Source organism: Plectropomus leopardus, chromosome 1 (assembly GCF_026936395.1).
Source record: "Plectropomus leopardus strain MGB_pleo_1.0 chromosome 1, ASM2693639v1, whole genome shotgun sequence".
In the NCBI taxonomy this organism is placed as follows: Eukaryota; Metazoa; Chordata; class Actinopteri; order Perciformes; family Serranidae; genus Plectropomus; species Plectropomus leopardus.
The window spans coordinates 22,103,652-22,126,167 of NC_142176.1; the positions used below are offsets into that span (position 1 = coordinate 22,103,652).

Here is a 22,516-nt window from a genome sequence, read left to right on the forward strand (position 1 = left end):
GGATACTATCTTTGTGGTAACTTTGTAGTTGAGCTGGTCAAAAATCAGACAAGTGACTGATGTCTGTAATATCAACTTGACAAGATGGAGGCAGGCAGAGCTGGGTTATAACGCAGATTAGATTTAGAGACCATCAAATTGGTGCAGGAAAAACTTTCTCTAAGATGTAATTGTCCTCTCAATAATACCCCCATCCCCAATAATCACTTTAAAGGGGGGAACTTTATTTTTTCATTTGTCATAATCATAAAAATTAAAGACAAACTTTAGCCTGAAAACCTTATTTTTCTTCTTTTTATATGGAAGCCAGAGCTGTTGATTTAATAAGAGAATCAGTGTGTTGACAATAACGTTAGCAGTACTTTGCTCTCTTGTAACAAGCTAAAGTAGAGAGAGTGTGATGGGGAAGCAGACAGAGAATTTTAACTGAGGAGAATGTGCAGTTGTTTTTAAGCATGGTTGGATTAAAGATATTTAACCTTAAGCAGATTCCCAACCTTGACCACCCACCGGTTCACTACCCATACTGGTCTCTTTTGTGGGTCCCTTCATCACCTATTTGCGATGTTTAATAAATTTGTGGAGACAAAGAAAAAAAAGGTAATAAATGGGAGAAGAAAAGAGAAGATAAAACAAGAGTGGACTGAGGAGTATAGAGTCAAGGATGGTTGACAGTTATGTTTACAAAACTGTTTCTCGTCTGTGAAAAGGAGGACTCTGGTGGGATGTATAAACTGTATATGTACACCATACATCACTGCAGATTGTGAAAAAACCGCCTCATGTACACAAAGTGGAATTTATCTATGCCTTGAACTGATATAAACTTGCCTCCTTATTTGCTTTCCTTCCCCAAACACCAATCTGCCTTTTCTGCTGATCAGGATGGAGATAACAGGATCAGCAGCTTCCTTGCACTTTAGCTGGAGCATGCCCTGCTGCTCTCGTCCAAAGACAAAAAAAAAAAAAAATTTAATCAAAACAAACAGCCATTAACACAATGACCAAGGATCTCCAACTCCCAGCTGACAATGTAACACATCATCTCTATCCCTTCTCTAATCCTCCTTTGGCTCTGTGTGAGGGAAAACACGGAGAAAGCATCTCTATCGCCACCACAGACCCGGGACAGAGAACCTTGTCTGGTAATGCACTGGGCCCTTTTAACTCTGGCAATTGTGGTAAACAAACACTGAAAGAAAAAAAAGCTGGGAAAAGACCAGGCTCCCCCGTCTAAGCAGCTTTCTGCTCCCTGTCTTTTGCTTTCTTTCACCGTCACTTTTAAAGTCCCAGCAACACCCATACAATCAGCAGCAGCACCAGCTGTGCCACGGGTCAAAGCCCGTCCCTCTCCCCGGCCTTCTCAAGGAGTGGGAGCAAGAGGAGTTGTGAAATTCTTGCACATTGCCAAACACTAAGCCCTAGCAGCCCCCCTTACTTGCCTGACAGCTTCTCTCTACAATCCACTCTGATTTTTGTTGTCCACTCCTTCCTTTTTCTACCCACACTCAGAGTGCTGAGGTGGGACACTAGAGCTCCACATCCTGCAGGTGACACACAGGGGGTAACTGGGGTTCAGGATCACGACTGTATGAAACGAGGAGGTGTTACAGGAGCCTGCACAGAATTTTAATACTCTAGTGTGATGCCTTTTATCACATGTAAATCATTTGAATCATATTATAAGAACTTCTCTATGAGCAATTAAAATGATACATTTCACGAGCCCTATGTTGTCATCTGCTGGCACTTTAGATTACAAGATTGCTCTGTGTCTGTGTGTGTGTGTGTGTGTGTGTGTGTATTTTTGTGTGCATTCACACGCTTGTGCATGTGAAAGGAGAGAATGGGCTGTCTCCCAGGATGTGCAGCGAGCGCTTTATTAGAGCGGTAGTACCAGTAAATCAGAGCTCAGCTCTTCCTGGAACTGCTGCAACCTTTCCCACTGAGCACTATTACTGAACAATCATAGGCTAGCCATGATAATTAGCAGAGTATCTATCCTTCCAACCCTCCTGTGCCCCCCCCTCCCCATCCTCTCTCCCTGTCTGTCTCTCCATCCTCCTCCTACCCCTCCTCTTCTTAGAAATGTCTGGTGGGTGAGCGGGTAAGGCCAGGCGCCCGATGTACATAATTTCGCCAGAGAACATCTCACAATACCTGCTGTAATTTCTGTCTTGATGTTGGTCAGAGTGACACTTTGGGCTCATTTGACACTATACGACGTAAATTTAAAAAACTATTAGGATATCCCGGAAAGGTTTAGGAGCTACCACCTCTTTGCTTTGTAAATAAGGAACAATCGTGGAATGAGTTGTCTCACCTTTGAGCTGGCAAAAGAGGTAGTGAAAACTCTGAATCGAGGTCTATGTGAATGGGACAGCTGCCAGGATGGGACCATGGGCGTGGCTGGTGCGATGTTTTGACGGTGTGTAATGTGTGTGACCCACCACAGGAGTTTTAAAAAGCAGCTAGTAGCAGTTAGTGGCTACGCAACCCTAACTCAGGAAAAGCAACTGAGAAGAGATCCTTTTCCAGGACGGACAGACGTGTAGTAGATGTCATGTCATGTCTACTAGAATGTCTACTAAAACTACAGTAACATAAGAAAGAGGCTGACATCATGCATCTTTTACTTCTGGGATGCTGGTATGCTGGCTAAAATCACACACTGGAGCAGCATGATGCCGCTGTTGGTGCTTCTGTGTAAAAGTGCAAAGGCAGCATAAAGAAGGGACCTCGAAGTGACCCTATAGCATGATCTCTGTGAAAAAAAAGGACATAAGTCAGCAGGACTGATCCTCTGTACAGCTCTTTTTGATTGATATTTTTCTAAGCTGGAATGTAACTATCAGCTATTTGTGGTTGTAACCCAACGACAAACTATTGTATCAGCCAAGAGAACTGGAGTCAATCCTGGTAGTTATGATCATTAATGGGGAGAGGTCAACACAGTTTGCATTCCTGAGTCTGAGCAGCCAGTGCTTCAGGATCATCAGTGAACCACCTTAATGCCTTTTCATGTAACCACTAATCCCTTCATTTACATTACTACCTCTTTGCCTCTATTATGTTTCATTGTGATTATTTGCTCTCTGCAGAGTGCAGACTTGTTCTTTCCTCAGTGCTCACTGATTCTTTTGGATTGCATCGAAGGGTAAAATAAGAGCAGTGACTCCATCCAAGATACAGATGTATTGTGTTCGTTAATGGGCCAGCTGTTGGGCTCCACTTAACACTGCGTTAGTGCAGTTAAAAGTGAAAATCATAGGATCAAATGCTCTGTTCACGTAGGTGAGGAGCAGACAGTGGATGTGACTGTGCGTGTAAGGCAGAGAGACAGATAGGTGAGAAGAAGTTTGTATAGTTATGTGTGTGCTCAATAGAGCAGGACCAGGACAGAGGGAGGGGTGTCAGGACTTTCTTGGTTAAAGATTCCCCATCTGATAGTGACGGCACTTTCTCCCTTTCTTTCCCTGGCCAAGCGGCATCTGGAGTGGATTTTGTGCTAGCAGACACCGAGGAACATGATTACATTCGGCTAACTGCGCTCTAAACTGATTATGCATGTGCCAAGCTAATGGACTACATTTGCAAGAGGAAAAATAACATCCAATCAATCTCAATTACCGCCGATTGCACCGGCCCCCGAGACAAGGAAGGTAGCCAGCTAACTCCCCATGCTCCTCCCCTTTCCCCCAACCCTTGACTGGAAGCTGAGGCCTGTGGCTGGGCCTGGTTAGGCCCCACCCTTTTTGTCTGGCCAGAGCAGCCGGGGCCTGGGAGCTGGATTAGTTCCACTCATCTCACCTCCACACTAACACGTAGTCGAGCCCCAAGGCCTACTGCTGGTGGTGTACGGGCTATTATATTCACATAGTATGTACGTGGCTAACTGTAAAATGAGATGGAAGCTGGGTTTGTTCAAGATGAAGAGAGAGTCTCAGGGGAGAGCTACATATTCTCAAAAGATACAGTACACAAGCTAACGTTTGGGTTATCTGGATACTGCAACAGAACCCATGTGTTTGTGTTTAGGAGTGACCATTCTCGGAGCAGATGGGTGACCATCATGCTATCATCAGAGCCACTAAACAACCCTATGGTCCATGGGAAAAAGAGAAGGTGAAAGTTAGTTTCAGAGCACAGGGGTGTGTGTTCAGAACACACAGTGCTCCGTATGGGTATGTCTCAGCTGAGAACACAGTACACAGGGGAAGACGGCATCACCCCCCACTGTGTGGTGGTCCATGTGGTCAGGATGACTTGCAGGATCTTTCTGTGGTTTTTTGGAACATTCCAATAGTTGGGGTGGTGGGGGTGATATTTTTAGAAAGCCCTAATATGGGCCGCATACCACAAACTCTCAAATTATCCCGTCCAGCTTAGCCCTCAGTTTAAACCTTCCTTTTTAATTCCAGTAATTACAGGCTCCAATTTATATGGAGCTGTGCACACAAAGGGCCTGTTTAATGCAAACCAGTTTGATTTGGGTGAAGTGTCCCAAGCATCTCCCACATCATACAGCCTGTTTATGCTGACTTGATGATTTATTTTCTCCCCAAAAAGGTTAAAAATGGTGCTATTTGCATCGGATTTCTTTGGGGAAGAATAAATGAATGGTGATTTTCCTTTTTTCGTCTTTGCATAGTACACCAAGTTGGGTTTACAGGCTTGCTAGCCGCTGTGGGTTTCTGCCTGTCAGTATCTCTACCAGGACAGTAAATCGAATGCAGCACGAAGACTGTGACATTGTCAAGTGGGGAGCCTGCGCTGCCAAAGAGGCCTCACAACCATGTATTTGTTGTCCGCTAATCACATTTGTGAGTCATAAAATATTGTAATAATACTTGTCAACTGCCAAACATCTCTGTTTTTGAGCAGTGTCTGGGATGAGGAGAGCTTATAAGGGCCGCAGTGTTCTCGGGTTGGGAGAGCAGGTAATTTCTGGACAAATGCACACACTCTTACTCGGAAGATCAATTGGTTTTAAGAAATATGGAGCCATCTTAAGAGGCTTAAGTCATAAAAAATGATCATGCCTGGATGTGTTGTACATATTTAATCCCCCCACAGCCTGAGCTGCAGTATGATGACATATGTCTCTTCTCTCTTAAAAACTTGTGCAGAAAAAGAGACAGAGGAGAAAAAAATATATCTCCTTTTTGCCTTTGGGCTCATAGCAAAGTGGAAAGCACAAAGATAATGTAATATAAATTGCACTCTATCCTGTGAGACAAAACAAGTCTCCCCCTTCAAAAGGTGTGAGGAAGAGGGTATGCCAGAGCCTGTCTATTTTGGTCTCATGTGAGGCCGTCATTGGAATGTGGGCCAGTAAGTCCAGCAGCTAAGGCCAGGAGAGGATGACCATGGGCTGGATAAAAAAACACAAGGATAACTGGCTACACTTTTCTGCTGTCTCACAACTGACTCAACACATTCGCAGATTATGTTGCATATTTGCATTTGTATGCATCTATAAATACTCTCGCCTGTCCTGGTGCAAACCGCATATTCTCCCCTCAACATCTCCTGTGTCCTCTGACCACTTCAACGTCTGTACTAGGAGCCCTGCATCACACCATCCCCTTTAACAAAACGCTGAAAATTGATTTCTCTCTTTAACTGCGATTTCAGCACAAAGGCATCGTAGACAGGAAACATGTCTGTCATGCCAGTGGTTCTGAGGAACCACTCAAAATGTTGGATGATTTTCAAATAGACAGCCTTTTTGAGGGGGTTTAAATGGATGGACCACTTCACCTTAGTTTTTAATGTGATTAAAAACACCATGCTTGAAGCAGCACATTTTTCACATGCCTTTTAGTGCCTCCTCTCCAAAAGAAGTCATGCAATAATATACTAAGATACAAGTACAAAAGTGTCAAGCAATAGCGCTGTTTAAATAGTTCTTCCTGTTTACTTTTTAAGAGTCAAACACTTGACAATGGAGTGGACTTATTATAAATAAAGGCAAAATCTACAAGGAGGAGTGCATATTACAGCGTTATATGTTAGATTATGTTGGTGTGTGAGTGTGCAGCATAGGGTTACTGGGAGTGCATCTTGTCACTGTTTGTACATGCTTCATTGTGTGTGTTGTACGTGCGTGCGCAGCTATGCCAGTTTGGGTTAAGCGCAGAGTGGCCAAAGCCACAGACACACAGGATAGGTACCTAAGTGGAATCAGGCCTGTTAGATTTATGGCCATTTGTTCGGAGAGTGTTCATCCATTGGCTATTATGGAATGATTAGAGGAGAAGGTGAAGCTCCAAGTCCAGCAAAAATCAATACGGCTGTCGAGAACGATTCAGCCTTTCCCGCTCCGAGGAGTATTAGCACCAAAGCTCTGTCTCCTCACACTTCTTCATTCGTCTCCTCTCGATTCACCCCTGAGCCTCCAAACCAGCTTCACCTGCCATGTTCTTCTCATGGCAGCACTGTGGCCCTGCTTCTCTTTGACTACTGGGATAGTGACATAAGAAAGCTATCATTCGTGCCTTAGGAAAGCGACTAGTTAAGTGTTGTGGGCTGCACTAGAACATCTACTGCGGATAATAAATACTCCCAAACATGACACAACCCAATTACCTCTCCTGCTTGTAGTATAACAACTCAAATAGTGAAAAAAATAAAGATATTCTACCTGTGTAGGCTCTTTTGCCCCCAGTTATTTGAATACGTGATAAAATGAAAACTGTGATGCACTGTTATGACAAGGGTGAGTGTTGAGTGTGATAAAGAAGCTTGTGGACCACTAACCTTGTAGAGTTTGAGGCTAGCTTCATGGCGAGTATTGACAGTGTGCATCCTCAGCTTCTCCAGGCTGTTAGTGTAGTAGTCGCAGGCATTGCATTTCAGGTGCACTGGGTTGCCTATGGCCACACACTTCAGGCGCCATTCATTGCCCTTGCCCCCTTCTTTGATATGAGCCACAAGCTGGTACTTTTGCACGTGCTTGTCCGTCTTGCAGTGCAGCTGAAAGTTGGCCTTGAGTTGAGTGGTGTAGTGGCACAACTTGCACTGGTGAGAGTCGCCCACCACAGCGCGCCACTCCTCCTCCGGTAGGCTGCGTTCAGCTCCCATATGCATGCCGAGCACATCCAGGTTGTCAGTGGTGAAGCGGTTGCATACAGCACACTGAAAGAGCTTGAGGGAAGGGTCGCTGGTTTGTGATAGACTTTCTCCCAGGGTCATCAGTTCTTCGGACACCAACTGTCCGCCGCCCAGCCGCACATCCATAGGGATTTCCCCACCTACTAGAATGTGTGGGAAACACAAGGAAAGAGGACAAAAAGAGGAAAGAAAAGTATTTAGATGGTTGCGAATACACATTTATGTTGGACATATTCAAAGCTTTCACTCTGAATCAGTGTTCAGATCACTTAATCTCAGTAAATTACCTTTAGGATGTGTACAACAAGTTTTGCAAAGGAAGCCATAGTTTGGGCCAGTCTCATCATGAATAATATCTCGGGTAAAGTAAAGCTGTTTAATGTGAAAAAAACACACTTTGTCTGCTGATATGATGTTGTATGGAGAATAGTGTGCATGTATGTATTTATGCACTTTGAACGGCCTTCAAAATGATTTGAAACTAGAATAATTGGTCTCTCTGCGTGATATGAAAGCTCTTGTAAGTACAAGAGTGAATGCATCAGTTGTCATTATGTGTAAGTATTTTAATATTTCTAGATGTTACTGTATATCATCTATATATAGTTATTGTTGTTTGTAACCTTTTATTATGCTTTTGTCTTGGCCAGGTTACCCTTAAAGAAGAGATTGTTGATCTCAACAGGACATATCTGGTTAAAAATGGGTTGAAGGGGAACACCGCCCAAATTAGGAATTAGAATGATATATCCATGGCCGAGGAAAGTTAAATCTATATTTGTGAAAATAAGCTACTCTCTGTCAATGACAGAAACCAGAGAATTAAGTCTTCAACTTGTGATGTCGTCAGGTAGAAAGTCTGGAACTTGCTCACAAGTTTTATATATATATATGTACCCAAAATGAGCCTTTCTGTCGTAGTGTTTTCAGCTCTAAAACAAAAATGTTCCCATATACTTGTTAAGTAATATTTTTGGATTGTCTTAGACCATAGAAATAACATATTTTCATTTAGAAAATGGCTGTAGTTCCTCTTTAATTAAATAAAATACAAGGGGCCTATAGCTATCCTTACTTTGAGCTGGGAAAGAACAAAGAATGGACTCTTCAATATGGACCAAAACTTAACACTGCCAGAGAACGAATGCACACATTGCCCTGTTTGGACTGGTGCACGTTCATGGCCTGTCTTGTAAATCAACTCCAGAGGCCATGAGCTCTACAAAAAAAATCAAGTTATTCTATCATTACTAAAGAACTTAAGAGTTCCCAGGCACACATCACTGTAAATCAAATCCATTGCCCTTATTCACTGAATAATGATGTAAAAAAAAACAACAAAAAATCCAAGCTTGGATACTTTGCTTGGATTCTTCTGCTTCTTTCACTCCAGATTGCCTCTAAATCAATATGGACACCTACATCAACAGATTAATTCTGCTTGGTGCTGTGTCTAAACGATGAAGAGGGGGGAAAAAAAACACAGCAACCACATATCCTATGACACCAACCACAGAACTGATGTCTATGTCTGGGAAGGCTGACTTTAAAAATTAATACTAAAAATATGAGGTAAGAGCAGCCGGAGTTTTTGCCTTTGCTTGCTGATCTTTAATCTTTCACTGCCCAGACTGAGCATGCAGGCTTGACCCTGCCTGGCTTTACACTAAATTAATTCCAGCAGCTCCTTTTTTATTTATTGCTGCAGTATGCAGCCTGCTCTTGGACTTTTCTCCATTACCTGAGTTTTTATAGCCAGGAGAGGGAGACCTTTGAGAAGCCCTCTGAAATCACTCACAGACCCAGCTCTCCAGTCATGGCTTCTTACGCTCTGTCTTTTTTTTCTTTTTTTTTTCTTTTTACAAACACACAGATGCACACACATACAGGCCCAATTGCTATCCCAGTCCTGTCTTTTCCTGCACCTTGCATCTCTCATTTCTACCTGGCTCTCATGCCACATTGCTTTACAGATTCAATGATTTACCACAGGTCTGGATCATGTTCCTCACTAAATTCTGGTTGTACACCATTGGACCAAGATTCGGATTTGTGGCTTTGCATGTTTTCAGAAGGGCATCTTTTACTCATTACCTTTGTTGCTTATCCATTTTCCAAAACTTATTTCTGAAAGTGAATAGCTGTCTGACAGTGTACGTTATACAACAAATTCCAGCACTAATAGCTAAGTAACATCCTCCTCCCTTCTCTTTTACTCTCTTGCAACTTCGCTCATATCTTCCTTTCACTACAGTAGCTGAGTCTTAGGGAACGAGGATTACTAAGAGGCTGAGATCATGTGAGGTCAACATTTGTTATCTATCTCTTCTGCAATACACTCAGAAGTCAAAAATCCACAGTGAGAGCATGAAAAAGCACCTCTCACTTCAGCTGCCTGGTCTGAGGTCTCCCTGTGATGGCAGATTCTCTCCCAGAGATTTACTGAGCCCTGTGTAAGTTACTGTAGAGTTAATATCAGAGTGTTTGCCTACGATGGCTTTAAGAGTTCCTTAAAGTGTGACAGAGGATGACACAACTGTATTTTATGGGCCCCAACTGTCATCATTGCCTCCCTTGTAACATGCTTATTACAACTCACCTCACAGGAAAATGAACCAGATGGCAGAAGAGGGGGAAAAGAATTAGTCACAGCAATCAATTCTTGTTTGTGTCTTTGAACTGGCGACAGTTGGAGACAAGTCTGTACAAACTGTGGGGTTGTAACTGGCCCGCCGAACGCTCTGCTATGCTGCTGAATTACCCATGCTGAGCCCTCTAACCTCCCTTCTTTGACCAAGATAAAATTTATAGCTGCAATTACAAAGTTGGAAAAAAATGGAGAACTCCAGTGGTGAAGTTCAGCAGCAGTTTGGGAATAATGACATAAAAAAAAGGCTGTGGCTGGCTGCCTGAGGGGGAGTGCAGGGAGAAGAGAAAGTAGAGGCCTGGATCTCTAACTCACCTTTTGTGAGCAAAAGTGGATATCACAAACTGAACTTCAAAATTCAGTCAAAATCACGTCAATACTGTGTCACTTACATGTCCTGTTAAGGAAAAATGAATTACTTCTGGGCTTTTGCATGCTACTCGGGCACATTTTTGGCATATTTGTAGATAAAATTAATTGGCAAACTGGTCTTGTGTAGATATTACTATGGACATTAGATTAAGGTATTGAGCATAGGCCTAATGTCATGGAGATGATTATTATGTAAAGAGAGGGTCTGGGAATTACCCCCCCCTGCTTGTAAAACCACCTACTGTCAAGTTCAGTAGGGCAGACATACCTTACCTGCGGGTATGATAAAGAAAGGCAGCTGCCAAAACAAAAAAAGGGGGGATATACCTAGTACACATAGCAGTGGAGAGAGGCAGTATGTGGGTAATTCTGCTCATCATTTTATGTGTTGTTGAGAGTGTGTAAATTAGGAATCAAGATCAATTGGCACTGAAACAGATTCCAAAATAAATTTATTTTATGCAGGATTGTCAGTTGCTGTTTGTATAACCACTTGCCAACAAAAGAGAAAGAAAAAGCCAACCCCAAATTTACCCTCGTTTGGTGTTTTGCCCCGCAATATTTGTCTTTTCTTCTTCACTGTGTCTCTTTTTGATTTGTTTTTAAAGATTTTTTGGGCCCTTTTTCCTTTATTTGACAAGTATAGTGTTAAAGGGGGAGAGAGAGGGGATGACAAGCAGCAAGGAGTTGTGGGCTGGACTCAAACCCAGCCCACAACACCTCGCTGCTCTGTATGTAAGGTATTATCGCAGAAATGGGGGACAGAGTTGTCTTGCCTTTAATCCACCACAGGAGGTAGGAACAGGGCCAAAACAATGTCTTTATAGACAAAACAGCCGGCAGGACGGGACCAAGGGCAAGACGGGTGTGACATTTTGATGACATGTTATGTGTGCAACTCGCCATTGGAGATTTTAAAAGTAGCTGTTAGCTGTTAGCAGTTAGCAGTAAACTCAAAGAAGAAGCGCAGTGGTCGTAAATGTCCACAAAATTGGGAAAACAATTTGATTCGGGAGCTCCTTGCCCTCCGAGCAGAGGACAAGAGCAGCCGCCATATAAAAGAGAAGGTACATGATTGCCATGTTAACGCCATTGTTGTTTATAAACCACTGCCAATGTTTAAGTTATATGTCACACTAGAGGCTGATCAAGGCTGACACTGTTGTGTTAAACTTCACACCCGTCATCCCTCTTTCAATTCTGTGATGATGGCATGCTATCTAAAATCACACACTGGTGTGACATAGACGTAGAGAAGCAAAGCATTTATAAAGAAGGGACTTAGTTTTTCTAAAGTAATACCCCTGAACTGTTCATTTTGTTTTTGAGGCAACTGGGACATTTCTGAGAGCAAGAGAGGCAAAATAGGGCTCACCAAGTGCAGGGGCCAGGGCAGCCATGCTGGGATCCAGGTGAAAGCTCCCCATCAGGAACTGAGCCTCAGCTCCAGCTGGGTCTATCTTGAGGCCTGGTGGAAGGCTCATGTTCTGGGTCAGGTAATACTGGTAGAGCTCAGCTTCAGAGGGCGAAGGCATGGCTCCCAAGCCAAGTCGGCCATGCTGCATCTGAGTCACGTTCTGCTGGAGTAGCATCATGTTGTGCATGTGCTTCTCACTGGTCATGTGGATACGCAGGTTCCGTGCCACGTTGGTTTCATAGTCACAAACCTCACACCGCCAAGTAGGTTTGCTCTTCGGCTTGGTCGGGGAGGGGGCCCCACACGGTCCAGCCATATGGGTGGAGGACTGTGTAGGGTGGTGGTGCGGAGGGTGATGGCTACTGGCCTGGGTCACTGAGGGGACAGCCACCACTCCTCCAGGGTTATGTCCAAAGACCTGCTCCTGCGCAGAGCCAATGGTGCCTCCATTCTGCAGGGTCTGCATGTTGTTCAGGTGCTTGTCAGACTGCATGTGGATGCTCAGGTTGCCCTTTGTTGTGGTCGAGTAGTTACACACCTAGAAAATACAAGATTATATTAGTTAACATCTTGCATCCAAGCCTAAATGGCTCAACGACACAAAACATCTTTAATTGCAACCTCCCCATAAAAGTTGAGCATTGCCACATCATCAAGTTCTATCTGATATTTTTGTCATATTGAGTTATCCATATATTCTTATCTGTGACAACTTATTAACATTATGTATGTTTTTTTTCTTTTTTAACTTATATGCTTTGTTGAATTTTTTATTCAGAAAACAAAAAGGTTCACATCATTTTTGGTATTTGGAATGTAAAACTTTGAAGCACAATATCTTAAGACTGCTCAAAATGCAGATAGAACCTTATAATTCTTAGACAGCAACATTTTTTTGCTGCATACCTCACACCGGAAGGGCTTGTATCCACAGGTATAACTTTCTCCACGAGCCAGACGAGGGTGGCTCTGACCACTGCTGCAGTATGCACAGGAACCTCCAGAATCTGGGTGCTTCTCTTTCATGTGGGCCTCCAACGTCTGCTGGTACTTGTAATGCCAGTTGCATTTCGGACACTTGAGTGTCTTGCATGAGTTGCGTGAATGCATCATGGTCATGTGCCCACCCAAGGATCGTGAGGAACCCAGAACGGTGTCACATTTAGGGCATTCTACCCCACTTCCTCCATTGCCACCAGGCCCATGGTTCTGTGAACACTCACCCATCCCTGTCATGTCACAGGAGCCTCCTGGGGGGAGGTGGGAGTGGCCATGAGATGAAGGGTGGAGGTGATGATGATGGTGGTGCATGTGGTGATGGTGCAGAAGGGCTCCGTTTTCCTCCTCTCCCTCTGCCGGGCAATCATTTGGTTCTGGAGCTGTGGCACTATCTCGATTGGCACTTTCATCAGCAGCAGCATTGGAGGACAGAGGTGAGGAGGAAGTGCCAGCGGTGTCATCCTCGCTCCTTCTGACGGCAGCTGCCGCCATTGCCATGGGAACAGTGGGCCCCTGGCAGTTAAAGCTCAGAGGGAGTTCTGAGGTCCTCCCCCCACCGTCTGCAGCTGAACCCTCTTTCTTGACAGAGGAGGAAGTGGAAGCAGGGGCTTTGCTGTTGAGTGTGGAACTGACCGCAGAGGTGCAGGCAGAAGGCTGGAGAGCGCTACTAGGCATTAATAAAGGAGATTTGGAAATGCTTTGGTTTGAGACAGCTGGTTCCCCCGCTTCACCCCCGCCGCTGCTACTGTTACCACCACAGGCCACTGCAGTGCTTTCTGCCTCCACCTCGTCTTCCTCCTCCCCTAATAACAGTTCCTCTTCTTCTTCCGAGCCCCCCATCTGGCCCGATAGGTGTGCCTTGTTTTCATGTCCCTTAGTGTCCCCATCCTCTCCCTTGCATGCCAACTCTTTCCCAGCAGGCTCCTCTGTTCTCCCTCCCTGTTTGGGCAGGGCACTGGAGTCTTTGGCAGAGCCTGGGGATGAGGTAAGAGTGGGCGCTTTGGGAATGCTCAGCCCTCCAAGAGAGAGGACCGAGCTTAGCGGGGTTTGTTGCTGCTGCTGTTGCTGGAGGCCAGAGTCAGAGTCTTTGTTGAGGAGGATCTCGCTGTCCCTGCTGCTGCTTCCAGGCTCCAGATGGACACCACTGAATGTGCCATAGAAGCTCTGACCAGAGTTAATGGGGAGCAGGGTAGGTGGCAGAGGAGTGCTCTTATTTTTTGGTTCCAGGAAACTGATGAGGGGCTCTTTGTCCTTCCCAATGCCCTGGATGATGGCAGATGCCTGCTTGTCCCCTAGCAGCTGCCGCTCGTCCTCACACAGTGTCATGCGGTGGTCATGGACGGCATGAGTGGCAAAGGAACGCGCATAGCCAAAGGACAACTTGCAGAGAAAACACATGAGAATGGGCTTACCCTTGCCATACAGGGCTAGCCCATCAAATTTGGAGAAATCCACGTTGTTGGGAACATCTTTGGATACACAGGACTTCTTGGCAGACCCATCGCTGTTCAGGTAATCCTTGTTGCTTTTGTGCCGCACATCGAAGACACGGAAACTGTGCAGGACAGGGCTGAGGCCTGCCATGGTTGAGGTATTGGGGAAACCTTGGTCTGAATTGCCAAACCACTTCCCGAAGGACGAGGCTATGTGGAACGTGTTGATGATCTGAGGGTAGACCGAGGATGAAGTCCCAGCAGGTTCCCCCGGTTTTCCCCCACTGCTGAGAGAGTTTGTGGGAAGCAGGCCTGGTACCATGCCCCCACCACTTTGGATCAACTGACTGAGGCTCTCTACGATGTAGGCTGAGCCGTCTGGCTGGTAGACTATCTCTCCAGCCAGGTTCTCCACATCACTACTCTCCTCTTCCTCTTCCTCCTCTCCTTCCTCACTCCCACTCTCTGGTGCTCCCTGCTGTCGTGTGGGCTGATGTCGCAAAAGAGCGGGCATGCCCCCTCCCCCTGAAGCCATCGGCACCCCAGGAAAGGGCTGAAGACTTGGGAAACAGCTGTCAATCTCCATTTCATCTAAGTCCTCGGATTCTTCCTCTTCACCACAGCTCACTCCCTCTTGCTCTTCTTCCTCAAGACCGTCTCTTCTGGGATGCAGCTGCCCTGTGGCAGAGCTGTCACGATGGGCCTGGGGTGATGTCTGTTTTGGCTGCTGCTGCTGGGACTGTAGTTCTCTCACCCCGTCATGAGGCGCACTGGGGTTTTGGGGTTGAGAAGGGTAAGGAGCAGAGAGAGACAGGGGGTCCAGGGAAGGGGCCTGGTTGGTGCAAGGGACCTGTGAGCTAGAGTGATCGTTCCAGGGCTGTGGTGGTTGCTGCTGCTGGGAGGAGCCGAGCCCATCGTCTGTCCCAGAAACCACAGGAGACTCACAGCTGTCCATGCTGATGCCTACATGAGGCGTTCATCGCATCCAGGCCTGCAGAGACACAAATTGAGTGAGATGAGAGGTTATTGTTGTATTTGGCATTTTAAATGTAAACACTGACACACATACAGAAGCCCACACAGCTCATAACTTCCCAAACCAATGTTGCACAAATGTTTATATTTTTCAAAATATTACTATGCCTATTAGGAAAAGATCTAATACAGAAAATATGAAAGAGACGCTATGCATAAGATCCTCAAGAAGAACCTCAGAAGAAGAAAATCAAATGTATAGCGCATTGGGTGAGAGACAAAAGTCTGCGATATAATTGGAAAAATGACACCATGCTCATTACGCTAGATTAGGTACTTAAACACAATACCTGAGACAAGCACTAATAAGCCGTCCATGATTCATCTTCCTGCCATATCAGGAAGGTACCATCTTTTATCTTCACCTTCCAAACAACACCCCTAATCTTATATTCTGCAAATCCTACATCCGTTTTTAATTAACTTGCAGTCAGAAAAAAGGAGAAACAGGCTAACTTAATGGATCAAATAGATTCCCTGTGAGATAATTAGACACTGAGAAGCCACCCATCAGCACATTGTACATTTACATAACTGGGAAGAAAAAGGGAAAGCTGCATCTAAAAAAAGACATTCTGAACAGTATCACCATTATCGCTCCATCTCCAAGTTGTGTACATATAAGAAGAATACATGTGCACTATTGATATAGATGTGTATGAACTTTAACAAGAGCAATAAAAGGCTGTATTTTCTATGAGCCCAAAATACATAAGCTGGGCTGGGACTTTGCTGCAGCTGTGTTTAGATCTTGCATCCAATAACCTCTACGCTCAGCCTGGTTTCAAACACTCCAGCCATCCTCCGCCTCTAAAATAATAAATGGGAGCTGAGCTTTCGGGAGCTGGCCATGCCCCGAGCATCTGAGAGGCCCAACACAGGCTGCAATTTAGAGCGCAGAAGAGATAAAATGATAGCTCAAGATACTGCTGAGCTAATAATTTTATTAAAGGGATGCAGCCAACATTGATTAAAGGGGGCAATCGGGCTGAAACCAATAACTCTGGGCTGCCCTTTAACCCACCAGTGCTGAATATTACATGAGCAAAGTTTCCCGGCACCAAGCTCACCGACATGTCCCGGTTGATTAGCACATTCACTGCTTGCACTTGATTTATTTACTTATTTACTTAGGGATGCAAATTTCAGCTGTGATCAGAATGGAGTCTACCCCCACACCCTAACATATTAACCACTGAGGGAGAGGAGAGATTGATAATGTCTGTCTGCCTCTTCATGAATGTCTGATGAAGCTCGCCTCCCACACAACATACCTGAGACCTCTACAGTCTATATGCACTCAAACACCAAAAATAATGGACTTCCATTTTGCGCTGTATTTGGACTTCAGAATAAACAGAAGAGCACATTGTGTGCAAAATACTAAAAAAAAAAAAATGACTCCGGTTAAATTTACAATATGACTGAAAAAATTATTTAGACGTTATTGTCATAAATACCCGGGGACACACATTTTCTGTCAGTATGGTCAAACTGATTGTTTTCCCTACACACCACAGAAGCTAACCCAATGACCCCTTACCTCGCTTTGCATATAAAATGAAAGATATTAGACCGGCTGGCTTATTAACAAGATTGCTTTATACAGCCAGACATGATTTAGAGAAGGCTGCCATATTGAGTGAGGGGATACTAGCCCTACTGGTCTGTATTTATTATCTGCTCCATTAATAAGAGGCTATGAGCTCAACAGCCATTTCACACAAATGGACTGAGGGCAGTGAGAGTAATGCAAGAAGAAAAAAAAATGCCACATGTCAAACAGACAGTGATTCTTCAAACTAAAAGCATGTGGATAAACTGTACAAAATGAAATGAAAAAAAAAGAGCAGAAAAAGTGACTTGTCTAAAAGGACTGTCTCATTGGAAAAAGTCTCCATGTGTCCTGTCTGAGCATGGAGTGTTTCACACCTTGTTCCTGTAATCTGCTCCATCGGCCCCTCCTCCAGATTCCACTGCCTGTCTCGACCAGGCCTGGGAACACTGGGCCCACATGCACAACTAGTAGTTAAGATTGTTAGTTCACAATGACCTCTAAAGTTTGCCCCTCTCATCTTTGCATGGTCCTGAGTTAGAACACAGCAGCTACAGTGCACTGTAGTGAGTGTATGTACCCATCCGTTCCTATTACTGCTGTAAGATACCTGAAGCAATTAGCAGTAGACAGGATAACACGATGACTCTTGATCAGTGCTGGAGCTCTGAGCCAGCTTGGTGTGTCCACTGCTTACAGAAAACAGGATTGCCCTTTAAAATCAAGATGGTGTAATTCAATAACCTGCAGTGGTTACTGATGAGCAATGGGATTGTCTGGAGTCGGCAAGTCGCAGATGGGCCAACTGATATAACGCTGTTTGTCTCTCGGAGGTCTGCCTGGCTCAGTGACACCTGTTTAAAGCAGGAAAAGCTTTAATCTCTGGGAGGCACTAAACAAGTCGGGGAGACAGACAAAGAGACGCGGTCGAAGAAGAGGGGAAGTGGAGGAGGCCAGTGTCTCTGTGTGCTGACTGTGTTAATAACCACAAATCAAAATGATGGAGCAGCCCACTAAAGGTGACTACTGCTAAGTGGTATTATGCAAAGTTGTATACTGTAATACACAGAAAAGTTGTAATTTACTTCTAGATGCTGGCAATAGAGCTGGTTTCACAAAACAAGTGATCCTGCCATGGCCTCTGCCCTTGTGTTGTATCGTAATTTCAAATGTGGGCCCACTGAGTTGACAATAAGCAGGCTGTATGCAGCCAAAACAAGCCTTAGCTTACAATAAGAGATAATCAGAGGGAAGAAAAGGCTGGATTCCTGAGCTGATCTGAGGGAGAGCATGTCGACGCACAGATCCTGACTGCAGGACTCACACTCCTGCTGCCACCTGTTTTCAAAGGCTTTATGCGGGGTCCCCTGCTCTCTTTCTTTCTCTCCTCCGACAACACAATAAAAAGTCATACTCCACCTCCTCCCAGCACCCTAACAAAGCAGATAAGGTTGAAGCTTGTGAAAAGGCCTCAGTCCTAATGAACACTGTCAGAGAGTGGGTCTGGATGTCATTTGGTAGGGATGGAAAATGAGATAAGTTATAAGTTATGGGTCCTTTCATTAGGTGGGATTTACCGGCCAACTGAGGGAGGAATTAAAGGCTAAGGAACCATCTGATTATAAGCATGCCTGATCACCTGCCCGAAGGCCTGGCCTTGCCTCCAGAGGACCCTGCTCTCCAGGGTTTCCTGAGGGAATTAGCTCTGACTCAGCTCGAGCTGTGAGTGCTGCCGGGCTGTGGGTGTGATGCAGCTCTGACCCTTACTCATATCCACATACACGTCAGCAGTGAGGGAACACCTCTTTAAAAATGGAAAAACAGCCTTTCTTAACACGCCTAAAGGAGCCCCTAACAATACACCAGATCTGATTTTCAATTGTCCCTCAGTGATGTTGCCTGTCTGTGTCTGGTCTCTGAGCCATCACAGAGCCTGGCCAGCCACCGCAGGGTAAGGGGCGCTTATTGGAAAATCAATGGCGTGAACACTAAGCAAGTTACAGGAAGATGTGGGAAGGAAGGGTTCTTATTGATAAAGCAGGGGAAGGCCTTTGATGTTGCACTAGGGACATGCTCATTGATGGGGGAACCATTGTAGTCCTCAGGCAGAGTGAGGCCCGGGTTTATCTCCCAGGTTTGTTCCAATTAATCACCAATAAAGGCATGCATGCATTGCACTCTTAAGCATAAGTCAATTTTAATGCCCTACATGGCTTGGTAAATTCTGGTTTTATTCTGTGCTCTTACAGTGAGGGAATTAATATTTCTAACACTACACTGCAAGTGTCTATTTCTGCATTTTCTCCACTCAACTACTACTACAACTACTACCTACTCTATTCTCTGCCACATCTCACTGTAACCTAGCCTATTTCAAATACAATAACCTGATACTCACTTAATGAGTAATTAAGCTACATTTCAGTGTGCAGACTGCTTTCACGAGAGAGTTTAGCTTGTTTTTCGGCAATTAGTGACACTTGTCCTCTTGCCTGTTTATGGTCAGCTCTGAGCGCTGTTATTGACACATTGTATACAAATCAACTCATCAAAAATTTGAAAGGTTGTAGTAGAGATGCATGTCCAAAAGAAAAGCCTACATTTCTAGTAGAGAAAACACACCTAATTTTAAACATTATGAAAGATCATCAGATTTTTGGATATGCGCAAATAACACAGCATTGATGGTTTCAAGAAGATGGTTGAAGAAAGGAAAGAGGAAGGCTGTGTCCACCACCACATGAAAAAAAGAACTATTTTAATGCAAAGGAGCAATATGGCAAAAGCATCTCCAACTGTTCACTTTTTCATTTTTTGACATGATAACTGACAAGTTGGGCATGTTTATCAGAGTATGCATGGCTGCATGTGAACAGGAATATTTGTGGAATATTCATTTTCATCAGCCATGTAAACAACCTAGTGGGAATATTGCCTTTTTTAGGAATAAGGGCAAAAAGCTGAATATTTTGTGCATTTAAACGTACTTACTGATTCAAGGAGTCTGAAAGGCAAAAATGCATATCATCTTTCAGTGCTATCCCAGGGTCACTTTCTCATGGAGTTGTGAGCCAAAAAAGTTTGTCAGCAACTGCTATAAACAATACACCATTATAATTATATTAGGTACACTGAGTTCTTGTTCTTTTTGATCCACAACACGGTTAATCAGACAATTAACCATGTGCTGCATTGTTGTTTATTGTGTGCTGTAAATATTCTGTCTGCTATTCTGCTAATGCAGACATAAGGGTGCTCCAGTATTGCTCCAACTGCAGGAGGCAAAAAGTCACCTCAGGTCGATGGCACTCAGCCTGTAAACAGGGCTTCCCGTAAAATCAATGATCTTCAGTAGGAGCTATCAGTCTGTGGAACAGAAATAGCCGTGGCTGTGTTGAGTCTGAGGCGGGGAAGAACAGTACTGTGTGTTTACATGAGTGTGTGTGAGTGGAGGGGGCCGGTCACTGGCATGTCTGGGAGTATTTCTCAGAGATAGCAGAACTGAGGCATGCAGCTTTTGTCATGTTACAGCTAGTGAAAACCTACAAGCATTAGATGCTAGAGATAAAAGACAGCAGCTCGTGGATTTCATTAATATCGTTCTGTATGTGTATTTTATGCATTAAACTGGTGTTGAAGCAAATATATCACTTACAGCTAAAATTATCTTTGCTGATTACAATGAGCAACTCAAATACCCAGGAGGCAATGTGCTGATTGTTTTAGTTTCACAGCACTCAATTTTAGTAACCATTTTGCACTAGTAACACTGGCCAGAAAAGGCAAAATTGATTTGTTTGTAGTATCAATTGCCTCCTTTGTTAATAGACCTGAAATAGAACCTTGAAAATGATTTTACCCTTTACGCAACGCCATCAAATTCTGCTAATCCATTCCATATTGCAGAACAGAAGCGAAGTGATTTAAGACAGAATAGAAAAATCACAGTGCAGAACTGTATGGAGCTCGTACACAGGGGCAGTCTGATTAAATGATCCGATTGGGGCTCAGCTAACTTCCAAAACCCTCTAGAGGGGATTTACACATGGCACTAGAGTGTTTCCTCAGTTTTGGAGGATGTGATAGAAACAGCGTGCTGGTGTAATTAGAAGTAGTTAATTAGCTGTGGGTTAATTACTGGGTTCTGCAGAGTGTTGGTGAAAGACCTGGTGGGGTGGCAAAGCAAAGGGAAGCAGCGAACACACAGCAGGAAGCTCCCAGTCTCCCGCCAATTAGCAAGCAGCATGGGGGGGCTTGTGTGGTATACTAGGAGTACAAATGTGAGAAGGCTCATATCATTTCACTCAAACCTCAGTGCAGGGGAAGAGATAAAGGGAGAGCAGACAAAATACATTCTAGCGTACTGTTAGAGACTGTTTTTATTCCTGTTTTTGTAAAGAATCAAGCATTGAAAAAGTTGCAGTGAGGAGTCATACTAAAAAGAAAATGACAACCAGGTTTCTGAAGAATGCCACATTAAGACTAAAACAAAGCAGCTGCTATTTTAATTAACACAAAAGTTACTTCTTATTATGGCAGCCACAAGCTATCTTTCTTCATTTACAAACCATGCTGAAAGACTGCACTGTATTATTTTCCTGTTATGTCCCGTGTGGTTTGTTTGGAAAGCTTTGTAATTTATAAGAGCATTAATTATCCTTGGAATTAAGGTATTGATGTATAATCAGAGAGGGGCTATCGGGCACAAGCTAACATTCGCCCCCAGGCAACCCAGTGCACAGAGCCCACACAGTACACTCTCGTACACAGTGGGGCGTCTGTAATTGCGAGACAGACGGATAGAGAGAGAGAGAGATAACTTAAAGCTTTCAAATTCTTATCAGATTATTTAGATACACATCCCCCATTTCTGTTCAATTTTAGACCGACAGACATGGATACTGAATGATTTGCAACAGTCTAATAGGGAAGATCACATCCTTAAGCGTGCAGTGCTGACTTTCCCATAGAGTGGAATGCAGACAGGCCGAGAAAACACTTGATACTTTGTACACTGGTCTGTCTGGCACCAATCAATCAGAAAACAGCACACTTGATTATGATCCTTGGGAAGATTTCTCAAGGTAAAACACAACAAATCCCATAAAGATACATGTAGATATACAGTATGTATGAGTCAGTATGTATAACTGCGCTTCTGTTGCATTTGCAGATTAGCAGGAAAGAGAGAGTGAAGATAGAGAGATAGAGAAAGTGAGATTGAGATATAGAGGCAGAGAGAGAGGGAGAGAGAGCTAAAGACACATGTCCAATGAAAGGTCAGGGACAAGGGGGAAATGTGCTGATCAAAGTCTTTGAGCCCCAGGACCTTCATTTCTACTAATTATCAAATCTGCCCCTATTTATATCTGCGGGAAGCAGACGTTCTCTCAAGAGAGGATGGAAGTGAAATCTGCTAACTACAGTGCTTTCGGAGCTTCTGTTTGCACTCACTCCATTACATTTGTCCTATAGTAACAGGATGAGGGTGGTGGAGGGGGGTTAAGAGAACCAATGACCACAACTTATTTGGGAATGTTGTTGTTATGAAAGTAAAGGACAGAACACCATGTACAAAAGACTGCAAAGCTGAGCAAAACATGAAATATAGAATCACTCTACTTTTCGTAGGCGGGGAACTCATTTATGTTGTTCTAAGAAATGATTGCCTAAAAGGCAAGATTGCATGGTGCCACACACACACATGCACACACACCTTCCTTCAGCGCTGCAGTTAAGGCAAGCCAACCACAAACACAGTTGTTAAAATGATCAATACCATTGAAATATTAAACCTTAAGAAGCCGCATTATTGATTGGGAGCCCAATGATAAAACGGTTTATTATCACGATTGTGGGGCTTTATGTAAATGTTTTGGAGAGAACATCAGCTGTCCAGCAACCAATGTCTATGCGGTAAAGTGGCTATGATGCTAAATTTG

At 44.1% G+C, this 22,516-nt stretch overlaps 1 protein-coding gene across 4 annotated transcripts in view; it reads right to left on the minus strand.

Moving 5' to 3' along the window:
* Positions 1-22,516, minus strand: part of zfhx3b (zinc finger homeobox 3b) — a 321,985-nt gene that overhangs the window by 85,024 nt on the left and 214,445 nt on the right. For 3 of the 4 annotated variants that reach the window (XM_042489953.2, XM_042490101.2, XM_042489873.2), the window contains 3 exons: positions 12,459-14,975; positions 11,511-12,090; positions 6,763-7,259 (listed from right to left, as the gene is read on the minus strand). In XM_042489953.2, coding sequence (XP_042345887.2) covers positions 6,763-7,259; positions 11,511-12,090; positions 12,459-14,939 — 3,558 coding nt within the window. In that variant the 5' untranslated portion in view covers positions 14,940-14,975. The remainder of the gene's footprint in view (positions 1-6,762; positions 7,260-11,510; positions 12,091-12,458; positions 14,976-22,516) is intronic. The other variant, XM_042490018.2, reaches the window with a different exon arrangement.